Here is a 24,605-nt window from a genome sequence, read left to right on the forward strand (position 1 = left end):
TTCAGGTATTTTATGTTTGTCAAACTCAACACGTCTGAAGCCAAACTCCTTCTTTCCAAAACCACCTGTATCTGAATCTTCTCCTTCAGCATTTCCTATTATAAAATATGGCACTACTTTCCACTCTGACAGAGCCTTGGGACTCATCCCAGCTAGTCGCCATATTCAGCTGATGACTTCCCAAAGTCTTTCATCTGTCTGCTTCTCTTTTTCCATTGTGTCCCCCTTAACTGTGGGCAGCTAACTCCAGGACTCTCTCATCACACAGAGATTCACAAGATGCCCTGACCTAGAGTGCTTTTGTTGTCCTTAGGCCCCTTTCCACATGGAAGCCCACTAGATTAATCTTTGCTTTCAGTTCATCAAAATGCATAGCAAATAAAAATCTAATCAATTCCAAACTAGCTTCAAAATCCTTCAATGGCATTTCAATTGGTCCTTCAGAATAAGGGCCAGAGGCTTAGGGAATCTTAACTGTCACAAGTAAATTCATGACTTTAGATGCAGTTTTCCTGTTGTAGGCACTTAGATGCTCACTCCAAAGTTAACATCCTTATTTTATGCTACTGGCATGCAAAAAGCAGCAAAGCATTCATAAGCAAGGCCAGCAAGCCCCATGTTAGAATCTCAGCACTACCAGCACCAGGAGCACTTCTCTATCTTAGGGTTACCAGTGCTGCATGGTACAAAGTAGTCTTCAATAAATATTTGTTCAACACATGGTGAAGAAGGAAAAAAGCTGTCATAAAGCTCCTCCCAGAACTGTAATATAAATCCATTTTGGTAATCAAAAAGTCTATAGTCCGCAAAAGCTCCCCCACTCCCCATGAAAATATTTACTAGTATTTGCATATCAAAAGAGTTGCAATAATCTATTTGACAATTAAGAACAAAGGAAAAGAATCAGTGTATCAAGCACCATGCTGAGACCAGATGAGATTTTTTTTTAACAAAATGCACAAGACATGGTTCCTTCCCACAGGAGCTTCCAGGCCACTTGGTGAGAGGTGAGTGTCTAAATATTTCATATTTGAGTTTTTGGCTCCTCCTATGGACCAGGCACTGTGTTTTCCTTTAGGTGTGAAATGGTGGGCAAAACCAGTCTTGTCTCTAAATGCCTGATGTTAGAGGTAGGAAACTGACATTAATCAAATGCACAGTGATAGTAGCTATCACTTATACAGTGGTTAGTACAGGCATAATTTTTTTTTAGAAATTTTATATTTCCCTTTATCACTGTCTCCCACTTACTTAGTTCTTCTTCTTCTTTTTTTTTTTTTTTAAGATATATTTATTTTTATACAAGAGCTGGGGTACAGGCCAGAGGCGCGGGAGGGTGAAAGGATTCACCAGAGACAGAGCGGGGAACAGAACAGGCAGACGGACTGAAATACACTGCTGAGGGGCGCAGCGGTCGAGACAGGAGAGGTCTGCTGTGCCATGTGGGAATCTCCCTGGCTGGCTGGGAATTGAACCAGCGCTGCAAAGGCCACAGACAGCTTCACAGTGCTGTGCTCAACCCGCTGCGCCACCAGGGAGGCCCAGTACAGGCATAGTTTTAGTACTTCATACAAACTACACAATCACATCTATGAGAGGTATTCTTATTAGCTTCCTGTTACAGATAGAATTTTTAGCAGAGAGATGGGTAGAAACCTGGTCAAGGTGGATCCAGGGTCCATTTTTAAGCCATGCCCTCTCCTACCTCCTTGCTGTGGCCTATAAACATATTTTCAAATATAAGATCTATGAAGGGAAAATGGGTGGTGCTGTGAGAACATAAAACAAGGGTATCTCATTATGTCTCAGGCAACATTTCAAGGCTGAGTGGTGTTAACTAAGCAAAGAGGGGAAGCAGGAGGAGGATAGAACAAAAGTTGTAACAAATAGGAAAGCTGGGGACAGCCTGGATGGAGGTAGTTCACTGATGTTGGTGGGGGAGACTTCATGGACCCATCTGGAGGAAGATTTGCAAAGACTAGTTTAGTGGATATTCAAGAATTCAGAATGGGGCCTCCCTGGTGGTGCAAGGGGTTAAGCACTGCACTATGAAGCAGTCTGCAGCCTCTGCAGTGTAGAGATCCCCACATGGTGTCGCAGACCTCTCCTATCTCGCAGGCTGCTCCCCTCAGCAGTGCATTTCAGTCAGTCTGCCAGTTCTGCTCCCCGCTCTGTCGCTGGTGAATCCTCTCATCCCCTCTGCCCCTACACTTCCTGCCTGTACCCCAGTTCTTGTATGCATAAATAAATCATAAAAAAAAGAATTCTGAATGAAACTAATGAATTTGGGAGGCAGGGAGACAATGGGGTATTAGGATTCTTTTAGTTGTGAGAAGTAGACAGTTGAACTGGCTGAAGAAAATAGACTTCACTTGCTGAAAGTCCAGAACATAGATCTGGCAGCAAGTGGGTATGTGATATTGATAGGATCTTGCTTCCATTTTCCAGTGCTGACTTCATTCACTTGCAGTAGAAAGACGGCAGCTCTAGATTTTATCTGATCAGCCCAGCAAACTCAGGAAGGGGAGCACTTCATTCACCAAAGACCCAGGGCTGCTTCTCACAGACCCAGCTTGCCTGACATCCTCCTTCCTGAAACAGTTCCTGTGGCTGGACCATGAGGTCCTCTCTTTGGCCAGGCGTGGATCACTTGCCTTCCTTTGAAGCCAGGGGCAGTGTCAGCCGCATCTGGACCTACTGTTCGGATAATGGGAGAGTTCCTCAAAGCAGAATCTGGGAGCTATTATAGGAAGCAGGGGAATGTATGCTGGGCAGGTAAAAACAGAATGCCATCATAAAAACTGGCTGGATTGGCTCCTTCTGCTTTATGCTGAATCCATTTAGCAGGTCTGGGATGGGAACTGAGAGCATACTTCTAATCAGTTTCCAAGTGATGCCAATACTGCTGGTTCACTGATCACACTGTATAGCAAGGGTGTTACCTGGAGCGACTGCCTTCCTAGAATCCATTTGGGCTGTTTAGTGTTGGTCTATCTCCCACCTTCCCATTTGCCTACTTTTTAGTCTAACTCTACACCTTCAGGTCAGCTGGACCCTTCACAGTAAACACCTTCCTTCAAAGCTCTTTCTTTAGCTTGTCAACACTTTCATGATTTTACATTTTATCAGCTCCAAATGCTTCCTCACTGAATGAAGTGGAAGTTAGGATTATTCTTCAATGGATACCTTTTTCAATTTAGACCTGTGAATACCAACCTTGTAGTACTGTAAAAATGTATTTAATTATTCATAAGCCCGACAAGATCTGCTGTGTTCAATTGATTTGTTGTGTATGTAATTCACAACCTGAGTTTCAATCTGGATGTCTGTATATATTGACCACCTGTTTTAAGACTATGGGTTGTTAAGAGGCATGCAAAGTATACTGCTGACTGGCTCATAGAGCACTCAGTAATCAGACAATGTTCAACTTGCATTCTGTCACTGATGTTTTCAGTCCTGTGGACTCTGCAATCCATTGTGCCAATTGGCAGAACTACTGAACTCTCCGATATATAAAATTTCCATGTCGTTTAAGACTTTGGATTAAGGCCTTTATAGTGGGACGGCTGTGAAATTGAGTCCCAAGGCCTGAATTTTAGTCTTGTGGTTGCTCTGTGACTTCTCTGAAGTCTAAACTTTTCTAGGCCTCTGTTATCAACGGGCCATAGTCTGGGTGTTTTGCTGTCTTCTCCTCCGCCCCCTAAGTGCTTGGCCAGGTTTGTACACCAGTTTCATTTGTAACATTTGGGTATCAGGATGGAGGTAGGATACTTGATCCTCTTAGCCTTATTTTTTATTGATATGCAAAAGACAACAATAATACATCTATCACCTGAGCATTACAATGGTAACTGCAGATCTTAAATGTAAAGATCATGATTGACAATGGTAAGAAATCAAAGCCAGCTATCATCATCATCAGGATCTGGTGGGAAAAAAGGCAGAATGATTTATAAGCAGGAATATAATTTCTTATATCCACTGAAATATTCCCAGCCAACGTAACCCTATAAAACCTGTCAGCAGATGTGGTTATTTCTACTTCAGGTCTCAGGGATATTAGCAATCAATGGTTTTCAAATCTTAGGTGCATAACACTAAGTAGGTAATAGGGGATTGAAAGGGTGATATTTTCCAGTACCTTACTATACCCTTGGTTAGATAAAAGCTATCTTCCATTCTATCAATTTCTCTTCTAATTCAACGTGTCATTAAATATATTGGTTTAAGAACTCTCACGGGCTACACTCGTACAACTTCCCTGTCGAAAGCACTGAATTACAACCCCGCGTGAAGAATTGCATCACACCTTCGGAAATGGGTTCCTTCACCCCGCCTGAGCGCGTCTGGTAAGGGACACAGATTTGCGTATTCAGCCAGAGGTCAAGACCTTTACTGCAGGAAACGTGCCTAAGTCAATACTGCGTCCTTCTCCAAACCTCGAGGTTGGGTGCCCCGAGAGCTGTTTTCCTTGACCATACAGAGAAGCTTGCTTGTCGCTCTTTCCAGACAGCCCCAAGTCTGCCCAGAACCGCGACTTCTCCTCCAGATTCCTCTCCTCGCCCTGCTCCCCACTTCCAGACCGCCGGCCCGCCGCCCGTGAGCTCTGCCTGACACTCCCAACTCCTGCCCCCATTTACTTGTGAGGTGCCCACAGGTGCCATCTGGCTGGAACTCGAAAAAGACACGAAAAGTTGGACGTAACCCCCCGACTCTTTGCCTTCTCCACTCGCCAACACACAAACCCACCCTAAGAAAACAAAAAGCTGGGGCTAGGAGCCGACGGGCGGCAAGAAAAGGCGAGCCCCCGTGCGCTCCCTCCGCGGGGTCGGTGCCCAGCGAGGGGCGCCCTGCTCCCCGCCCGCGTCGGCCCGAGATCGCCCCCGCGCAGTCCCAGGCTCCCCGCCGCCCGCGGGCCCGAGGTGGGGGGCCGAGGAGGCCGCCGCCGCGCCGGGGTCTTCCCGGGGGACCCTCGCGGTGCGGCAGCCGCCCGCCCGCAGCAGAGCGGGGGCAAGAAAAGGCGTGGAGAGCGGCTCTCCGGGCTCCCGGCTGCGGGCGCGGGGCGCGGGGCTCGGCGGGGCGCGGGGGCTCGGGGCGCGGCGGGGTTCGGGGCGCGGGGCGCGGGGCGCGGCGGGGTTCGGGGCGCGGGGCGCGTTCGGCACGCGGCGGCCCGGCCGCCCCTCCTCCCGGCGCCGCCGGCCGCGGCCCAGGCTCCCTCGCTCCGCCACTCCCCGCCCCTCCGCGCTCCCCCCGCCTCCCGCCGCCCGCCTCCCCGCGCCGCCGCCGCCCGCCCGGCCTCCTCCGTGCAGCCAAACTGCAAGCCGGACCCCAGGCCGCCGCCGCCCGCCCCGGCCGCCCGCCTGCACCATGGGCAGCCCTGTTTTCACCTCGTAAAGATGGCGGTGCGGGGTCGCTGCAACCTTTAGACTAATGACTGTCCGAAACATCGCCTCCATCTGTAATATGGTGAGTGGCCGCCGCCGCGGGGGTCGCCGCGGGCGCGGCCAAGCGAAGAAAGGGAAACCCGCGCGCGCTCCGGCCCGCGGCGGGTGGGGTGGGGGCGGGGGCGCGGGGCGCCGGGGTCCCCGCGGCGCCGCCGCAAGTTCCGGGCCCCGGGCTGGGCCGGCCGGCCGGACGCGCGCCCCGGGCGGACGGGGAGGGGCCCCGACCCCCGCCCCGCGCAGCCCCGGGGCCGGGGCGCTCGCCCGCGGGTGCCCGGGCCGCGCCGCGGTGCCTCCGCCCTCGGGTTGCGGTGGAAGCGCCTTGGGGGGAGGGGAGAGGCCGAGCCCGGACGTCCCGGGGGAGGGGGTTGGGGCGCGAGCCGGGCGTGCGGGGCGTCCATCCTGCCCTGGCGGTGGGTGAAGCCCGGCCGGGCTCCCCGACCGCCCTCGTCTCGTTAGGAGTTCACTCCTTGAACTGTATTGAAAATTCACTTTGCAAAGGCAGTCGGTGTATCAGGAGAAATCTGAAATGTAATAAAGCTATAAAAAAGTGCAACCTTGTGGTTAGAGAAGTGAAATTTTATCTGGCGTGTGAAAGCATGGTGAGATGATTTGGGTGACTCAGTTTCCCCATCTGTGAAAGAGGGACAGGGTGATAGGGTGGTAGCTTTTGGAGGCCCAAAGAGAGGGTTGGGCTGTGGGCATGGAGCTGATCTCCCTGGTTATCCTGCCTGATCCACTGTAGACCCAGCTGAGTCTGGGGGGAGTGTGGAAAAAGCAAGGGGACATCACTGGGTTTTGGTGGGGGGGCGGGGGGGAGCAAGAGGTGGTGGTTACTTTAACTTGATTTCTCCCATTGCTTTCCCTTGCTCAGTTTCTGCAGGAAAAGCCTCCAGCTCTTGGGTTTCCAGGGTGCATCCTGCTGGCACCCCGACTTGTCAGAGCCTTGCAGCAGCAGCTTGGCCCCTGAATAAGGCATCCCCCTCCTGTACAGGGTGAGAGGGTGTATGCTTTGCCTTCGTTCTCTGGTGCTCCCCTTCTCCCCAACTGCAACACGTGCTCTTTTAATGCCAGTTTGGGGAAGCCTCCGTTGAAGCTAGTGGTGCAGGCCCCTAAAGGGAATCCTAGGAGGCTTGATTGAGAAGCCTTGTGGGTAAGGTGATATGCTGCCCTTCCCCCATCACACAGCTTTTTAAATCTTCTGTCCCACATTCTGTTGCAAGATTAACACATGGCAAAGGAGTATTAAGGAGCCATGTGTTAGCTCAGGGTTGGAATGGAGACCTACTGGTGCTGGCTTCAGTTTTCAGCACTGTTGGACGTGGCCACTGCCTTGGCCAACAGAACAAATGCCCGGGCTTCCCAGAGTGATAGCTGCCGAAGGTGCTGGCGCAGGACCAGTTAGCTGTGGTGGGGTGGCCTTTCTCTTTTCTGCTCTTCGCCTGCAGACGGTCTCTGCTTCTTCCTGTCCAGTGGAATTAATGTTTCTTGGTGCAGTGAAAAGGTGATACCTTTCTCCTCTGGTTCTCTCTCTGCTAAGTCTGACTCCTGAGGGGAACAGTGACAGCAGAGGAGGCTAATACACTTTCTGCCTGCTGGGGTGGCCTCGGGCTTACAGGGCCGTGAGAGGAGGTCCTTGTCCTTGGTGCTGTTCCTGTCCTGCTTGTGTGTGATGACACCTCTCTGCCTTGAAGCAGGCTGGAGACTTGAGAGCTGGCATGTCCCAAGAGGAAGCCAGCCTCCAGCCTTTTTTTTTTTCTTTCTTCACACTGTGCAGCTGGGGCTTCTTGGCACACCTGGGCAAATGTCACAACCTGTTTCCTTAAAACTTAGCCAGGTAGGCGAGCTGCGGGAAGGGCGTTAGAGGAGCAGGTCAGTACTGCGTCTGGAGACTTGGAACCTCGGGAGGCGACCCTAAAAAGAGACCATTTGGGATCATCACCCCGATGAATCGAGGAACCAAGAATTCATAGGAAGGAGTTTTACATCTCTGTTTGGACAGTGTCTTGAGCAAGTGATGTAAAGTTTGAGCTCTAAAGTCGGACTTCCTGGGTTCAAGTACTGCCTGGTTCTAACATATGCTAGATTTTTGTCCCTGAACAAGTTTGTCTCCATGTTACTTTCCTTATCTACAAAAAAGGGAATGATAAATCATTCCTGGGACTGTGGTGTGAAATGAGTTACGGGGGTATGGGGCCTACCACACAGCAAGTGCTCAGTGAGTATAGACTGTTATTATTAACAGCATCTTTCTCAGTATTATGTGACCTTCCAGTTGTTTAAAGGACAATGAAGATGCCTTCTTGCATCTGATGGAAGCAGTCACTGATGTAAACAACCCACATGTTCATTTATGCAAACCAAGCTGAGTGGCTGTATACAAAGGCCAGGGTGGGAATCCTTAACCCCGCCCCACATAAAAGCCGCTCAGGTCATCCCTGCCCCTCCCAGTCTCGCTCCCAGAGGAGGCTGGGTGCTGAGGAGACTGGTCTTTTCACCTGAGCAGACTTGAATTTCCACTGGACCCTTCTTTAGTGTGTTCACTTGATGATGAATTGTTTCCAGGTAGGTCCTCCTTGGGTCTCCCCTCCCTGTCCAGCTTCTCTCCAGGGCTCCTGCTGACCCTTCCCACTCCTGACTCCATTTGGTCCCAGCTGGTTTGAGTAGTTGTAGCAAGAGCTAGTGGTGATGGCATATTTGCTTCTAAGCAGGTCACTTGGCATATTTTAAACAGGCTGATGTGTGTTGAGAAAGGTGTTAAAAAGACAGCCTCCTTCTGGGTGACACTTGAAACCAAGACCAAACGTTGAGAAGTGGATTTGTTTCCTTTACCAGACAAGAAAGGGCTCAGCAAAGCTGAAACTAAACTGGTAGCAAACCCTTCATGTGACTGAGAAATAAACACCTTCTCTTCTCACACTTCCCGTGCCAGTGCTAGAGGTAGGAGTCTTGGAAAATGTTCCCATCCCTCAGCTTGCCTTCTTTCTCACTAAAATTAAATTGCCCATTGGAAGTTTAATTTTATTTCCATGTGAATTTCTGCCGTAGTGATTCTTGATCAACTTGCTTAGGGCATGTCAGCTTAGCCACAGAGCATGCCTGGTTCGGAGATAGTAAAGCTTGTTTGGCTGGTGTGTTGTAATTTTCAAATGCATTAGCTGCTACCAGGCATGAGGAAATGTCCCTTGTTGATAATCCTCTGATTTTTGTCCAGACCAATGGATTTAACTTCCTGTGTATTTCCGTGGCCCTATAGATGGAAGGGTTGTTGGGGTAAATTCTCTGAAGAGATTGAGGAATTTTCTAAAAGAAGCAGCATTTGTTAGGAGAAACCAAACAAACCCTTTTGAAATGTGACTTTTGACAATGCAAATTGCTTCAAATCACCTAATCTTAGTTTTATTGTTAATAGTTCCGTAAGTCACACGATACGGGAAATGCCATGTGTCCAATAGTTTACAAGTTTTGTTCATAAGAGTGGTCATTTGTTGAGGACCTGCTATGTTAGCTTTGGTACATACTATGTACAGGTGCTTCCTAAATGAATGAGGTGAGTCTCTATCCCCAAAGAGCACAGTTTCTTATCTTGTGGCCTTAATACTGGTGAAAATGAAGCTTTTTCAATACAGTATCATATCGGCAGAGATAAAGGTTGAACAAAGTCTCAGAAGTAATGTAGTGGAAAGGCTGATGAACACGGCAGGACATTTCTTTAATATAATTTGCAATTTGGCCAAAGTTTGGCAATCTGTTATTTTATAGGAGGACATGATTACACTCAATGTAATTTAGATCTAGAGTTTGTGCCATGGGGTGCTTCTGCAGTTAAGCACTCCTCTAATGGTGCCTGTGGACAAATTGTATTTCTTGGGACCTTAGTTTTCCCCAGCTTGTAAAATTGGCATATATTTTTTTCAAGCAGCAGTAAAAGATATTAACGTTATGAAAATATAAGGCTTTTTGCTTTGCTCTATCATCTTCTCGACTTGTAATGGTGTTCTTTTTTTCTTTAAAATTTTTTTCCAATTGGAGCTACCCTGGTTTAAAACATTGCGTTAAATTTCAGGTGTATGGTATTATAATTCGACATCTGTACATACTACGTTATGATCATCACCAGAAGTCATCCATCCCATGCAATTGATTCCCTTTGCTCAGTTTAAAGGGAATCAGTTTAAAGGGGAATCTCCCTCCCCTCTGTAACCACCATTTTGTTCTTACAACCTAAAAGTTTATCGAACTGATAAACTATTTTCATATGTTTTTAGTGCGTAGCATTGCTTGAGACTTTATAAAAATCCACATTTCTAAATTGGTTAGCACCCATTTATGTCCCGAACTACCTCATTGAATACTCTCAAATTTACCAAATGTTAGCCTTTTAGCATCCATTGAATAATCCTAGGATTTTATTGGACACCATAACGAGTGTGACATCTGAATTCTTTTAAATAAATTAAGTCACCTTGATATGAAGGGAAAGTATAATTAATACAAATTTGAAATAAAACTAGATGATTTTTATAGCAATCATTTAATCTGGTAAGTCAATTATCTGAGGCAAGTATTATGAGAATATTTGGAAATGAATTTTAATGATGAAAAAATGTTAATTTGGGGGAAAAGATATCTTACTTCTTCCTCCGTTACTATTACGCAGGGTTTCCAGTCTCAAAGATAATTGGAAACTGTAAGTTTAATGTATCAGCTGGAAGTGGTTTAAGTCATGTATGAGAGTCTAGGTGGGTGATTGTCAGAGTTTAGATATTGCAGCCTGAGGTAGAAAGGAAAATTCTGTTTTTCTGGCCTCTCAGGTCTAACATGTAGGAATTTGTGTTGGGTCAGGACCTGGCAATTAGGTCTACAGGTTTTTGTCTGTTTTTCTTGGAATCCTAGGGGCAAACAATGTTGAATGCCAATATTTACTTAAAATTAAAGATTGTAATACTGGTTTTTTGGGTACAATTTTATGTGTTTAAGTTCACCCAAACAATAAAACCTAGTTATTTTTCATTAATGTGGAATGTTGGTATGTTTGGATTGTAATCAAGCACTTTTCAATTTTGATACTCTTAGCAATTAAGAGAAATTTGTCTAGTTCATATATACTCCCCCTTCCCACCCCCCCCACCCCCATCCTGGACCATCTTATTGGTTTGAATGAGTTGAGGTATTATAATGGTGTTTAATTCTGTAGTATCATCAGAAAAGTATCTCTTGGTGGTTTTATCTCTAGTCTCCCATGGAGCCAGCCCAAGGCATACTGGAAGAGCTGTCAAAAGATAGTGTCCTTTTAGTGTAGTTAACTTTCCTGGCCTAAATATTTTAATGCAGTCTTTTCTAATAAACCTTCAGTTGTGGTGAAACCAAAAGCTAGCTTAAGGATTTGAAAGAGTTTGCCAATCCTTTAAGAGAAAAGGTCGCCCCAAAATGAACTAACAAAAATGTTCTTGAGGCAAATAAATTCTGTATCAGCCCAAGCATGGTGTGGGGATATTTCTGTTGGGGTTATGACTTAGAATTTTTGGGGATATCATAAGTCCCCTCAGTGGAATTTTACCCCAATCCTAGGAATTATTTTCTTTCTTTTTTCTTTTTCTTTTTTCCAAAACATTTGGGTGTTAGGTACATTTATTGCTATGGGATATAATTGCCTTTTTTTTTTTTTTTTTAAAGATTTATTTATTTATATAAGCACCCAGGTACAGGCCGGATGCACTGGAGTGTGAGAGGATTCACTAGAGACAGAGTGGGGAACAGAACAAGCAGACTGACTGACTGAAATACACTGCTGAGGGGAGCAGCAGGCAAGACAGGAGAGGTCTGCTGCACCATGTGGGACCCTTGCCGGCCTACCAGGATTGAACAGGCGCTGCAGAGGCTGCAGACAGCTTCACAGTGCAGCATTCAACCGCCTGCGCCACCAGGGGAGGCCCGGAATGATTATTTTCTAAGGATAGCTTTGCGGAGAGGAAGAGGAGCATAACCTTGTCAGTTCCCTAAAATGTAACTTTGCTCTGGTATGGCAACCGTCTTCCTCTTGTCCATCAATGATGCACTTTCAGGACCTTCAGTTGCTTTAAAGTAGCTCAAACTTGGGGCTCTTCTTCTGGGTGTTGGCAAATCCCAGGTCTATAGAAAAATATGGAGAATAATAGAGTGTGCTCATGTAGCCACAACCTGGTAAAGAAATAAAATATTGTGAAGACAGCTGAAACCCGTGAGCCCGTCCCTTCTCGTTCCTGCTCCCTCCAGACAGTAACCACGATTCTGAATTTGGTGAATATCACTTGTTTTTGCTTTCCCAGCTATGTGTGTTTTCATAAACCAGATGTACTGTTGTTTCCTCATGTTTTAAACTTGCTCTGTGATACTGAGCAAATCCTCAGTTGCTTTTATTGTTTAAATTATGATTGTGAGGGCCTCCTTGGTGGCGCAAGTGGGTAAGCACCACACTATGAAGCTATCCACAGCCTCTGCAGCACGAGTTCGATCCCCGGCCGGCCAGAGAGCAACCCACATGGCGCAGCAGACCTCTCCTGACTCACCTGCTGCTCCCCTCAGCAGTGTATTTCAGTCAGTCTGCCTGTTCTGTTCTCCACTCTGTCTCTGATGAATCCTCTCACCTTCCTGCATCTCTGGCCTGCACCCCAGCTCTTGTAGGTAAATAAATAAATAAACAAACAAATAATTATTGTGAGATTTATCTCTTAAGATACATGTAACTCTGGGTTATATTAACTGCTGTATACTATTCTATCTTATCAATATGTTACAATACATACTCATTTTATAAAACATTTGGGCTTACAATTTTAGAGCAATGAACTGTTCTGAACTTGTCTCCCTGTGTATTGTTTAAAGCTCTCTGTGGTTTAAACCTAGAAAGGCAATTGCTGGGCCACAGGAAATGGGCATCTTCAGCTCTAGTATTTTGCCATATTGCCCCCCAAAGCAGTTGTGCCAATTTGCATTCCAAACCGCAGTGCTTGGGAGTTCCCACTGCTCCACATCCTCGCATGCACCTGATGTTGGGCTGCATGTTTTGCTAGAATAATTGATGTGAAATGGTACCTTTGTGGTTTAAAATGTGCACTTTCCTGCTTAATCGGAAAGTTGCATGTCTTTTAATGTGTTTGTTGTGCTGGATTACATTGCGCTGTAGGAGCTGCAGAGCAGTTTCCCAGGACTTGAAAGTTGGAACTGCAGAGTTGCTTTTGCCTGAAAATAGGGAAAGAGACCATGGAGGGGGAAATCGGGGAAACCAAAGAAAGGGTCAAGAGAGATAGGGATGGAGTGGAAGATGCAGGCCGAGGGGATGCTAGCAAGGTGGTGAAAACTTGAAGCAAAAGGGCCATAGTGTAGAATGCCGGAGCTATCTTGAGTGTTGAAAGTAAATTCCGGATACATTGCTGGGCCAGCCAAGCCTCTCAGTTCAAGTTACGCTGGGCATGCTTAATTGAAATTGGCTTTGGTGAAAATTTTGTCTAGATCCTTTTCCGCTGAGAATAGCAGCAAGGCTGGACTTGTAGAGTTTTCCTGTTTACTCAGTTGCTTTTTGAAGTTCTTGTAGAAAGGCAAGGTGAAATTATGTTCTTCCTAAAATACATTTCTTTGTCCTTTGAGTTAGGAACCCTGTGCAGGAAACCAGTTTTTATCAAGATCTACTTGAATGTACTCGTGGAATTATTCCCTTGGGTATTTAGAAAACATTCCCTGCACTTTATTTTAATTTTCAAAGAATGATGAATGTCACTTGATTGAACACAGAAATGTGTAGTTTTAAAAATAGAGTTAACAGTTACTTTAAAAATATTCTACATTCGTGGTTCTATGCTAGACTGGACTTGCGCCCCACGTGCATTCTCTTATGAAAATTTCAGGCTTTGAGGTCCTGCCTGCAGAAATCCTGATGAAGTAGTTGTAAGGTGGGGCCCAGAATGTGCATGTTATATTAGTGTTCTCCTTCCTACTCCCTCTCGTTCTGTTACATGTGAGCTGAGGACCAACTTTAAGAAACATTGCTTTCCCTGGGGAATAGCCTTGGCCTCCTAAAAAATATTGCTTATAGAAAGTAACTACCAAGTGAAAGTTTTTAAAACTTACCTTTTTTGGAAAGTTTTAAAAATTTATGTAAAATTATTTCAGGTAGTAATTTAACTTCAAGAGTCACAGATCTCTCTCTGTACATGTATTTCTTGATATATAATAGTCAGGTTTTTATTTCTTTATACTCCCACAACATTATATCACATCACCTGAGCCACTTTTAAAAGAACATTAAAAAAATAGTTAAATCATGAAACAACACACAAAATTATGGAAAATAGCATGTAATTTAATATAGGCTACATACTGAAATACCTACCCTTCACATTTAACAGATGTTAAAATTAGTCACATTTGGCTAAGATCTGTTTCAGACATAATACCCAGCCTACTCTTCCCTCGCTCCTCTCAGAACTAATCATTTCCTGAAGTGGGTCAATGTTTACTGTGAATGTCTTCATACTTTTTTCTTTATCTTTATGTAGTCATGAGCAGAATATCAATGTTTGTGGGTGTGTGCAAAACTATGTAGCATTTTGCGACTCTTTTTTTATTCAACAATTATATTTGAGATTGTGTTGACACAAATAGATCTAGTTTGTTTATTTTAACTGTTTTATAACCCCATTCGTTGACTTAACAATGGTTTACTTGTCCGGTCCCTTATCTAGGGACCATTGGGCAGTTTCCAACATATTCCCTCTGGAAACAGCTCTGCGAGGAATGCTCATGTCTGTCGTCCTCTTGTGCCTTCCCATCTCCAAAACATAATCCTGGACAAGCAAGTGCCACTCCTAGGATGTGCTCTCTGCAGCTGTGCTAGGTCTTGTCATTTTGCTCCCCAAAGTAATTGCTCCAATTGGAGCTTTCTTGCTATAAAGCTTTTAGGGCCACATGCTTCAGATTTCCAGACTGTAAGTGTAGCAGGTCTGGAGCTGGGTTTTAGTCATCTGCATTTTTTTCTTTAATGGTTCTGCAGCTGATTCTGATGAAAATCCTAGGTAGTAAACCAGTGTTAGACTGACAGCTCCATGAGGGCAGGAGCTACATTTATGTTATTGAATATTTACTGTTGATTTCCTAGCACTCAGCACAGAACCTAGCACATAGTCTAGTAGATGCACAGTAAATAGTTACTGGATGAGTGAATGAAGAGATGTAGTTTGATAGGGTAGAAGAATTGCCTTGCACTGAAGCAGTGCTTCTTAAATTTTCTTATCCATAGGAAGTACCAGGGGATCTTGTTAAAACGCAGATTCTGACTCAGTAGGTCTACAGTGGGGCTGAGATTTTGCTTTTCTAGCAACTTCTCTGGTGACCAGATGCTTCTGATTTGGGGAGCACACTTAGAGCAGCAAGGCCTTGGGAAAAAAAAGAAAATCACTTCTCCTTCCATATAGCTCTAAAGTGGAGGAGTTTGGCATTTGGAGTCCTATTTGTAAATCTCAGCGCCTATTTTCCTCATCTTTCTACAACACACCAAGGCAGGTGATGAAATACATTCTTTATAGCTTATTTGGGAGACTCAAAAGAGACCTTGCCTATGGAAGTATTTTGTGAGCTGTGATCCCCTCATGCATCTTTTTTTCTATAATTACTCTCACTCTTTTAGTGAATTATAATATTCTTTTCAGTTTGTCAACACACAGAGCTGTTAGTATTGCAGGACTCACTGAAACTCTGCCTTCATTTTGACCCGCCAACCACATTTAGTGGGCATTTTGGGAGGAGTGAGGTTGGGGAAGGAGGTTGGGCAAGAGTAGAGGCATGAGTTGGTGCTGAGGATTGGGGGTAGGAGGGGTTCCTTTTCACTCTAGTATGGGGAGGAACAGAGCTAGAGAGACACCCATAGCTCATTCCCAATCAGCGCTGCATTGTAGCTGACACTCCAATTAATTTCCCAAGTCACTTAAAATTTTTTTTTTAATTGTAGCACTGTTGGTTCACATTATTGTTAGTATTTTGGAAGGCTCTCCCCCTTCAGGTGTGGTAGCCCTAGTGCACCCACCATTCAAAGCACCCATTGTCCTCCACCTTAGTCAGCTTTGCTTTTCCCCACCTTGTTCTCACCTCTCCTACCCTTCTGGATATCTCAATTCTGTGGTTCGCTTTCAAGGGCTGGCTTAAAAGTTTCTCTTTGAAGTCAGACACTTCTTAAAGCAACAGGAGGATACTAAAAATAATTAAGCAGTAATAGGTATTATCTGAACAATTCAGGGCCAACTAGACCTATGGTCCACCAAGGGTTAAACCACTGTGAGATACTGCCATGTAATCAAGCTTGAGGATGCTGGGGCAATGGGCACCTGCCTCATTCAGTCTGAGAGAGGCATCCAGAGGAGGGCGGATGAAAATAAATAAAAAAATAGGTGACATTAAACATGAGTCACCTATTATTCCCAAATTTCTCTTCCTCTCGAGAAAAACCATGGAGCGGATCCAGTTCCTTAGACCAGTGATTTTCAAATATCCTTCACTGTATCTGCAAACTACCTAACTTATTTACTTAGTTCTTCTTAAATCTGTTCACCTTCTTTTAATTTGGCCACCTGCTGTGCTAAGGCATCTGTGAAGTAATGGATTTGATGAACCAGTTATGTGCTTTTCTCATACACATCAAAACCATAGCTGCTGAAGTGAAAAATATTCATACTTGTGTCACCTGATATGATCTCACCTGCCTCTGGGATTCATAGCCCACCATTTGGGAGACATTAGCTCAGATAAGAGGTTCTTTATTGTGGTTCAAATAACTGGCTGTTGGAGGAACACTGTTAAACTGGTTGGTGAGGTTGGCATATGGATGAAATCTGGTGGAGTTTCTATACCGATGTTGGTTGGGTGTGAGGACTTGCCCTTATCTACCCTTGGGGAGATTTTTGCCTCATCCTTTGTAGGCAGTAAGAGGACTTAGTTTCCTGGACATTGAGGAGCTTAACTAGAATCATATATGTCCGGTGCCTAGCCCGGTGCCTGGCCATATTACTCCTGTTTTCTTCTTGTGCCCTTCTTTTTCCTACTAGCAAAGGATTCCAAACAATCTGGTGGAAAGAGCTCTGAGCTAGACACCTAACCTGCCAGTTTCCAGTGCCAACCCCATGTGACAATGGACAGGTGACATGGTTCTCCCTGACCTGTAGGGTATTAAGAACCATTCCTCCTGGTTAGAACACCAGTGAGAAGATGAGCAAGCATGTGGCAAGCCAGCTGTGGTCTTCAGTGACGGAGCTTACCAGGGAGGGCAAGTCCTAGGGGCAGACAAAAGGAGGAAGAAGCTGTGATTTCCTCCTGAAATGCTGTTGGGAGATGCAGGGCTCATGAGTTACTGAAAAGGTTTTGTCGTAGTCAGTTAGAATACAATGCTTTTTTTTTCCCCCTGATAACAAGGGCACATCATGTATGTAGTAGAAGATTTTTATTTATCCAGTAAGCATCTAGAATACTCTTGTGGTATCAGGTATATACAGTTAGGTATTTCTTTCTTTCTTTTTTCTTTTTTAAAGATTTATCTATTTATGCATGTTAAGAGCTGGAGTACAGGCCAGAGATGCAGGGAGTGAGAGGATTCACCAGAGACAGAGTGGGGAACAGAACAGACAGACTGACTGAAATACACTGCTGAGGGGAGCAGCGGGCGAGTCAGGAGAGGTCTGCTGTGCCATGTGCGTTGCTCTCTGTCCAGCCTGGGATTGAACTCATGCTGCAGAGCCTGCGGACAGCTTCATAGGTTGAATGGGACAGCTTCATAGGTTGTGTCTTAACCCCTTGTGCCACAAGGGAGGCCCCTACAGTTAGTATTTCTAACTGAGCTATAGATGAAGTAGCTCAGCTTGCTACTTTCTCTCTTCTTTTCTTTCTGACTTCCTTTTTCAAAAAAAATATTTTAAAATAACATTTCTGAAAAATTTACATGGTAGATATTTCACATTGTGCAAATTATGTTGAAAATCTGCCCACCACCCAATTCTTATCTCTGGCATTTATCGCTACTTGCAGTTTCTTCTACTCCCATTCAGAGGTAGCTTATCCTACACACATACAAGCCAAGTATGTTTATATATTTTTTCATAATTTTTAAAAACACAGATAGTACTCGTGACATAGACTGATCTTTCCTAATCTACCTCTTTCTGTGTCTTGGAGGGGAATCTATGTCGATATGTGAAGAGCATCCTTATTCTTTTTTTTATATGTCTTCAGCGTATTCAGTTGCTTGAATGTATTGAATTCACTTAACCAGGCCCCCACTGATCGGCACGTGGTAGCTTTCCAGTCTTGGGTTTTTACAAACAAGGTTGGAGGAAACAGCTTTGTCCACACATCATTTTGCTCATGTGGGAGTATGATTGTCAATTGACTTCCTAGAAATGGATTTGCATTTGTAGCTTTGATAGATTTTTGCCATATAGCCCCCTACCAACATTATATGTGACTCTTACTGCCCATACCATGTCAAAGCAGTGTACTGTCCCAAAACCTTGTGATCTTTTCCAGTGAGGGGGAAAATGGTGTCTTGTTCTATTTTTAGTTTGCATTTTTCTCATTAGGAGTGAGCTTGAGCAGCTACTCACACATTTAAGAAAACAAGCCCAATTTCATCTCATTGCTTTGCTGTTGGCAATTATTTTCAAAGTCTGCAGGGAAGGACTAGTTCTATTTTTATTTTCAATCTGTTGCAGAGTGATATTTTTGTAAAATATAGTAAAAAATTATTAGCAAAATGGAATAAAACCCCCCAAAATATATAGAACACAAACCCCACTTTTTTTTAATTACTAAGCTCAACAGATATAAAATTGCTCAATCCACTCATTATACATGGCTTCAGTTTCTGAGCTTAGCTCATGGCAGAATGGTAACACTTTGAGTAATATTGATGTAAAGAACTTACTCATCTCTTTTCTACCATCGCCACTCTAGGGATAGAAGAAGAGAACACAGAATTTTTATTTCACAACCATTACTTTACAGGATGTTTTCACTCCATTGAGTAAATCATCTCTGGTGGTGCAGTACTGATCCAGAAGGGCTGGACAATCTAGGGCAGGAAAGCCACAAAAACGCCTTCAGGTGGTTTTTTTTATGCCGTGAAGTGGTGATACTGGTGTTCTGGTTTTTCACCGATAGAAGAACCTGACCTTGAACTAGGGGGAAGGGAGAATGCTCCAAATTACCTCATGAGTGAAATTTGCAGAGTGGATTTGCTGGAATCCTGCGTTGCTGGAATCCTGGGTCACCTATGCTGCCTTTCTTGGAAGAGTCTCCTGATTCTTCGAAGTAGGAGCTTGAAGAGACCTCATAATTGTGGGGGCGTCTTGGTGACTTTGGAGAACACTGGTTTGGAGATGAGATTCTTGCTTCTGGTTCACTGAGTTCAGCGACTGTGGGTGAATAAATATTTCCTCCTCCACCTTCAGCTAGAAGACAGACACGGACCCAGTTTTCTCTGTTCTACTTTGAATTGAAATCTCATCTTTGTGTGAAGACTTTGTGATGCTAGCAGTCTCTAGACACATGGAGAGTTTTACAAGCCGGAGTCTCGAGGAGTTCTTTAATGTTCCTTTTGGCATAACTTGAAATCATTATGTACCCCAGGGTCCTTTCTTCAGAAGCAGATATTGTTGTTTCTATGTTATCATCATTAAATGAAGTCATGGTGGGTTTTTTTCCCCCGTTATTTTATCCAATGTCATAGAAGACATGGAAGTGATGGGCTGGCATGGTGCGGAATGAAATTGCCCTGTAGTGCCTTCCTGTGGATGACTGGCTTTAGGAGTGCTGTTAACACCAAGGTGGGGATGCATGTGATGGTATTGAGATTGAGGGTGCACAACTCACTGCTGCTTCACACTAACATTTAACCATGGCTAACCCCTGTGCTAACCTCATTTCCTTCAACTATGAAATGAGGATAATGAGTTCCCATTAGTGATGTATCTGGAGAGAGAGTTTCACTCAGTATTGTCTGGTGGGGCTGGGTGACCCCTCTGCTGTCCAAACAGGATGGGCAGCCACAGCCACTCTGGGTCTTGTGCGTGGTGGTTAGGTAATGTGAGAGCCGGCAGCTGAGAGGACATGCTCAGAAAGTCCTGGCTCTCTGCCCAGTCCCGACATCTGCAGCTAAGGAATTACTAAAAATATGAATGAAAAGATCATCTCCTCTGACTTGTGGCCAGGAGCTCAGACTCTGAAGCTGAATGACCTGGGTTGGAGTCCTGGCTCTGCCTTTCTGGGCTGAGAGAGCTGGGGCAGCCTCCCTTCTCTTTTTTCATGTATACAATGGGGGTAATTAGTGTAATCTGCCTGGGGTAGTTGGCAAGATTAGGTGAACACATAGACGTGAAGTGCACTGAACAAAGGGGCATATCCTTACCCTGCCCTTGTTTCCCAAGTTTATTCAATCAGCAAATTTATTAAGTGCCTTTCACAGGCCAGATGCTCTGGAGGTGCTGGCTAACCAATCAGAGGTCACCCCAGGCCTCACAGAGCACAGCCTCATGCAGGGATTGGCAGGCTGTTAGTAAAGGGCTAGGTGGCAAATATTTTTAGACTTTGTGGGCCATAACATATCTATTGCAAATACTTAACCCTGCCATTGTAAAAGTAGCTATAGTAAGTAATGATTGTGACTGTTCCAATAAAACTTTCTTTGCAAAAACAGTTGTTGGGCCATAGGCTGTCACTAGCCAGCTTTGATCCTGTGGGAATACAGATGTTAAATAAGTATAATATTACAAATTGTGATAAGTGCTGTGAAGTTGCATACAGCATTCTGTGAGAGGGCAGGATCAGAACAAGTGGCTTGGAAGAAGAAGTGATGTTAAAGTCAAATGGTAAGGAGAAGAGGGGAAGGGGGAAACAGCTCTAAGGGGTCAGAAAATTGGCCATCTGCAGTTCTGTCTTCTAGAGGTGCAGTAGGTCTTTTGCAGCTTTCTTTGGATTTAAAGAATGATAATTTTTTCCTAAGATAATTCATGCCCATCTTCCCTTCCCCGCATCTCAACCCTAGGAGATAAACTCATTACTCTAGTAACACATTTTGTTCTGCATACTTCTGGTAAGTTCTTTCTCTCTATGTCCTATTGCTTTTGTTATATCAATATTTATCCCAAAATTTGGAAGGTAGGGTATTAAGATGGCATTTATTCTATTATTAGATATATTTTATTCAGGACTCATTTTTTACAATTTGATGCTGTTTTCTCTTTCTGCCTTTTAAAACTTTATTTTCTTACTCGACTTGTGAAAGAATCACAGACCTGAAACCATCGTGGGAAAAAAATCCATTTTCCTCTTGACTACAGCTCATGTTTCCCCTGACTTCCAACTTCAAATTTGCATTTCCTTTAAACAAGTTGCAGTATTCTGTAGAGACTTTACAGGAAAGGACACATGTGTTCCTCATTCTAGACTGTTTCAGGGGTATCCCAGAGGGGTACAGGGGTTTGCCTGTATAGCTTTGTGGCCACTTCAGTTTTTTCAGTTCTTTTTTTTTTTTTTAAGATTAATTTATTTATGCAAACAAGAGCTAGTGTACAGGCCAGAGATGCGGGGGTAGGGGAGTGAGAGGATCCACTAGAGACAGAATGGGAAACAGAACAGGCAGACTGAGTGAAATACTCTGCTGAGGGGAGCAGCAAGCAAGACAGGAGAGGTCTGCTTCACCATGTGGGTTGCTCCCTGGCTGGCCGGGGATTGAACTTGTGTTGCAGAAGCTGCAGATTGCTTCATAGTGCGGTGCTTAACCCCTTGCACCACCAGGGAGGCCCCAGTTTTTTCAGTTCTTTAATTCTTGCAATTCTCAGGTCCAGAGGGCCCTCTGCCTCCTTGAGAGGTAAGTCTTGTGAGCACATACCCTCTGGAGCCACATGAGTTTCACTACTCATTAGCTGTGTGAGCTTGGATAAAGTTGCTTACCCTCTCTGTGTCTCAGTTTTCTTATCTTTAAAATGAGGATATAATAGTATCCTCCTAATAGAGTTGTTGTGAGGATTGTCATGAGTAAAATACCCATTGGTCCTTAGAGCAGTAACGGAACACAGTGGGTATGGTTTAGGTTACCCGTCGCTGTGAACACCAGCGCCGTCTTCATCATCCTGGAACTTTGGCCGGGGCTCTGGACTCATTCAAGATCTGGGGCTGCATTGCTTCGTGTCTGCTTCACTTTCTCCATAAGGCTCTGGGAATGACCTTTTGGTATCAGAAGTCTGGACACAGTAGTCCTTTGGAAAACTAGTTCTTTATGTACTTCTGTCCTTTGAAAGCATCTTTAATAAGTAAAATGGCCTTTTGAAAATTAAAAATGTGATGTTAGCAACAAAATTCACCTCTCTTGTCACCTATTTTAATTCCTGTTTTAGAATTCATGGCTTACTCTCCGTGTACTCAGAAATCCTTACATGTTACAATTTTTTAAGATTTATTTATGCATACAAGACTGGGGTGTAAGCCAGAGGTGTGGGGGTGGTGAGAGGATTCACCAGAGAGAGTGGGGAGCAGAACAGGCAGATCTACTGAATACACGCTGAGGGGAGCATGTGGGCAGCTCCCTGGCCGGGGATCGAACTCCTGCTGCTGTGGCTGCAGACAGCTTCATAGTGCTGAAGCCTTTACCTCTTGCATCACTAGGGAGGCCCACATGTTATAATTTTTTTGGCCTTTCTTATTTCCCCTCTCTACATTGGCCAAACTTGAGAGGTTGCCTGTTGTAGGATGCAGAAAAATGGAGCACTTTGGGATGATCTTGGACAAGTAAGTTAACTCCTCTGGACCTTAGTTATTTCATCCATGAAGTGGTCTTGCTGATCTCATCTCTGTGTTTTGGGCTCAGACGCCTCCATATTAGAACAATGTTTTCTTGGCTTTTATAGACCTTGCAGTGCCATTGTTCTGATGACAGCCTCCCTCTGGATAAGAACCAGGCTCCTTCTTTTCCCAAAGGAGAAATTCTAGCACATTTTTCCTTATAAATTACTTTTATAATTGCTTTAAAAAGACTTGCCTTTCTGTGCCCATCTTAGCATTTGTGATTCATCCTCCCCGACTTCGTGTTGTTGTTTGTTTTGTGTTTTTGCAGCCCCCTTTGGCAGGCACAGAACTGCTTGCAGAAGTGCTCCGAAGAGCTAACATCACAGTCTTCTTGTTGGAACTTGTCCCAGCCGAGATTCTATTTTTAATGAAATGCAGTGCATTGTTTTTCCCTCATGGAAATAAGAACTCTGTTTCTTATACCTCCAGACCCTGTGATTTACCACCATAGAGAAGTGTTTTGTTCAGCATCTGGTCATATAACAATTATTTTCAGCGCCTCCCACTTGCCTTTTGTGCCAGCGCACTGGGTGCTAGCGGTAGAAACGCCATCTCTTGGCTTTGCATCGCCACTTACAATTTACGTAGTGCTGATAGTGTGCCCAGTTTTACTTGATTCTCTCTGCCACCCTGAGCAATAAATAGACAGGTAGCAGCAACTGGACCGCTCAGCCAGGAAACTAACGCCTAGTGAGAGAAGCCATTAAAATCAAAGGTAAATTCATCCTGGGGAGAAAAAAGAATGGCCAGATAGCTCTGGGGCATAGCCAGAGATAACTGGCCCACCGGGTGTGAGTTTGCTAACTTTTTGTTCAGTTTTCATGACAAAAATAATACATGCTCATAGTAAGAAATTCAAACAATTGAGTAGAGAAAATAAAAAGTATCCATGGTGACCTCATCTCCCAGCCCCACCCAGTTCTACTCCCAGACATGGGTGACCAGTGTTAATAATTCTCGAGTATACTGAGAATATGGACTTGGCCTGCTCTGGTCATCTGTGTCCCTTATATGCAAAACAGTGCCAGGGCTGAGTGTCTGTAGATTGGATGAGTAGTGTAGCTGTTATAGAGCAACCCCGATATTAAACGGGTTCCTGGCTGTGGGTCCTCACCCGTGCGCTTTAAAGGGACTTATGAATACTCTACTACAGACACACGCAACAGGGTTAATAAAAGGTTTATTTACAAGAGAAAAAGAAATAAGGAAAATGTACAACTCAGGGAGAAAATAGGGAAATAAAGTCTTTAATGCGTCCTACCCGATCCGCCGACCTGGAAACCCAAAGTCACTCTCAGAGCTGACCGGACGCTCCGAGCTGGCTGAGAGCCCAAAAATGGAGAGCCCCCCCAAAGCCCACGTGTCTGCCTTTTGTATCCACCTGGCTGCTTAACCCCACCCTCAGGTCCCAGCCACCTTCCCTTTGGTGGTGATGGGATTTGGAGTTCCCAGTGTCTTTGGCTTTGACCTGGGGTGGGGGTGGAGTCCACAAAGCCTATATGGGATTTGCCTTGGGACTGCCTTTTCCCCCTAACATTTACAGTATTATCCTCCTCATGTTGATGCTCTCACATGTGTTAATGCACACTCTGTATCTTGGAACAGTTTTCAAAGCAGTTTCATGTAGCAGTTGAAAAAGCTACATGGCATCTCCTCATATGAACTACCATAATTATTCAACAAGTTCAAGGTACTTCTAAAGTAACTCAAGTTTCTGTTACAGACCTTGCTGCAGGGACCTGCGTGCCACTGACTCTGTGTGTCCCCTCAGTTCCTACTTCCATTTTTTACTTAAGCTGGTCATGGCTGCTCAGGGGAAGGCATGTTTGCCCCGCTCCCTTGTAGCTAGGTGTGGCCACGTGGCTACGTTAGATTTTGACCAGTGGGATTGTGAGCAGAAGTGATGTGTGAAACTTCCAGGAGCAACTTTGAAAGGGAAGGGACAGTCCTTTCCCTTTTGTCTGTTTTACTCCACCCCCCACCCCCCATGCAGACAGAGGCTGTTTGATGGCAGGAGCTGGAGTAGCCCTCTTCACTCCACAGATAGCAACTGATTCTCTAGGATGAGAGTGCAACAAGATGCAATGAGCCAAATCCCCGACTCTGCAGAGCCACCATATCAGGCCTGTGCTGCCACTGACAGAGAAGAGAGAACTAAACTTCCATCTTTTTAAAGCCAAACTTATTTGGGTCTTTGTTATAGTCTCTATGTGTTTTCCTACCTGTGTGAGTTTATATGTAGAATAAGTTGCTGAAAGTAGAATTGCAGGATGGGAAGATAATGCTCATATAAAATTTTGATTG

The 24,605-nt window shown here is 44.7% G+C and overlaps 1 protein-coding gene across 2 annotated transcripts in view; it reads left to right on the forward strand.

Annotated features, from left to right (window-relative positions):
- Nucleotides 1–5,433: 5,433 nt before the first annotated feature.
- USP46 (ubiquitin specific peptidase 46) overlaps nt 5,434–24,605 on the forward strand; it is a gene marked incomplete at both ends in the record, with an annotated part of 55,065 nt that continues 35,893 nt past the window's right edge. For both annotated transcript variants that reach the window (XM_084233644.1, XM_084233645.1), the window contains one exon: nt 5,434–5,469. In XM_084233644.1, coding sequence (XP_084089770.1) covers nt 5,434–5,469 — 36 coding nt within the window. The remainder of the gene's footprint in view (nt 5,470–24,605) is intronic.

This window comes from Talpa europaea (assembly GCF_964194135.1).
Source record: "Talpa europaea genome assembly, chromosome: 5".
In the NCBI taxonomy this organism is placed as follows: domain Eukaryota; kingdom Metazoa; phylum Chordata; class Mammalia; order Eulipotyphla; family Talpidae; genus Talpa; species Talpa europaea.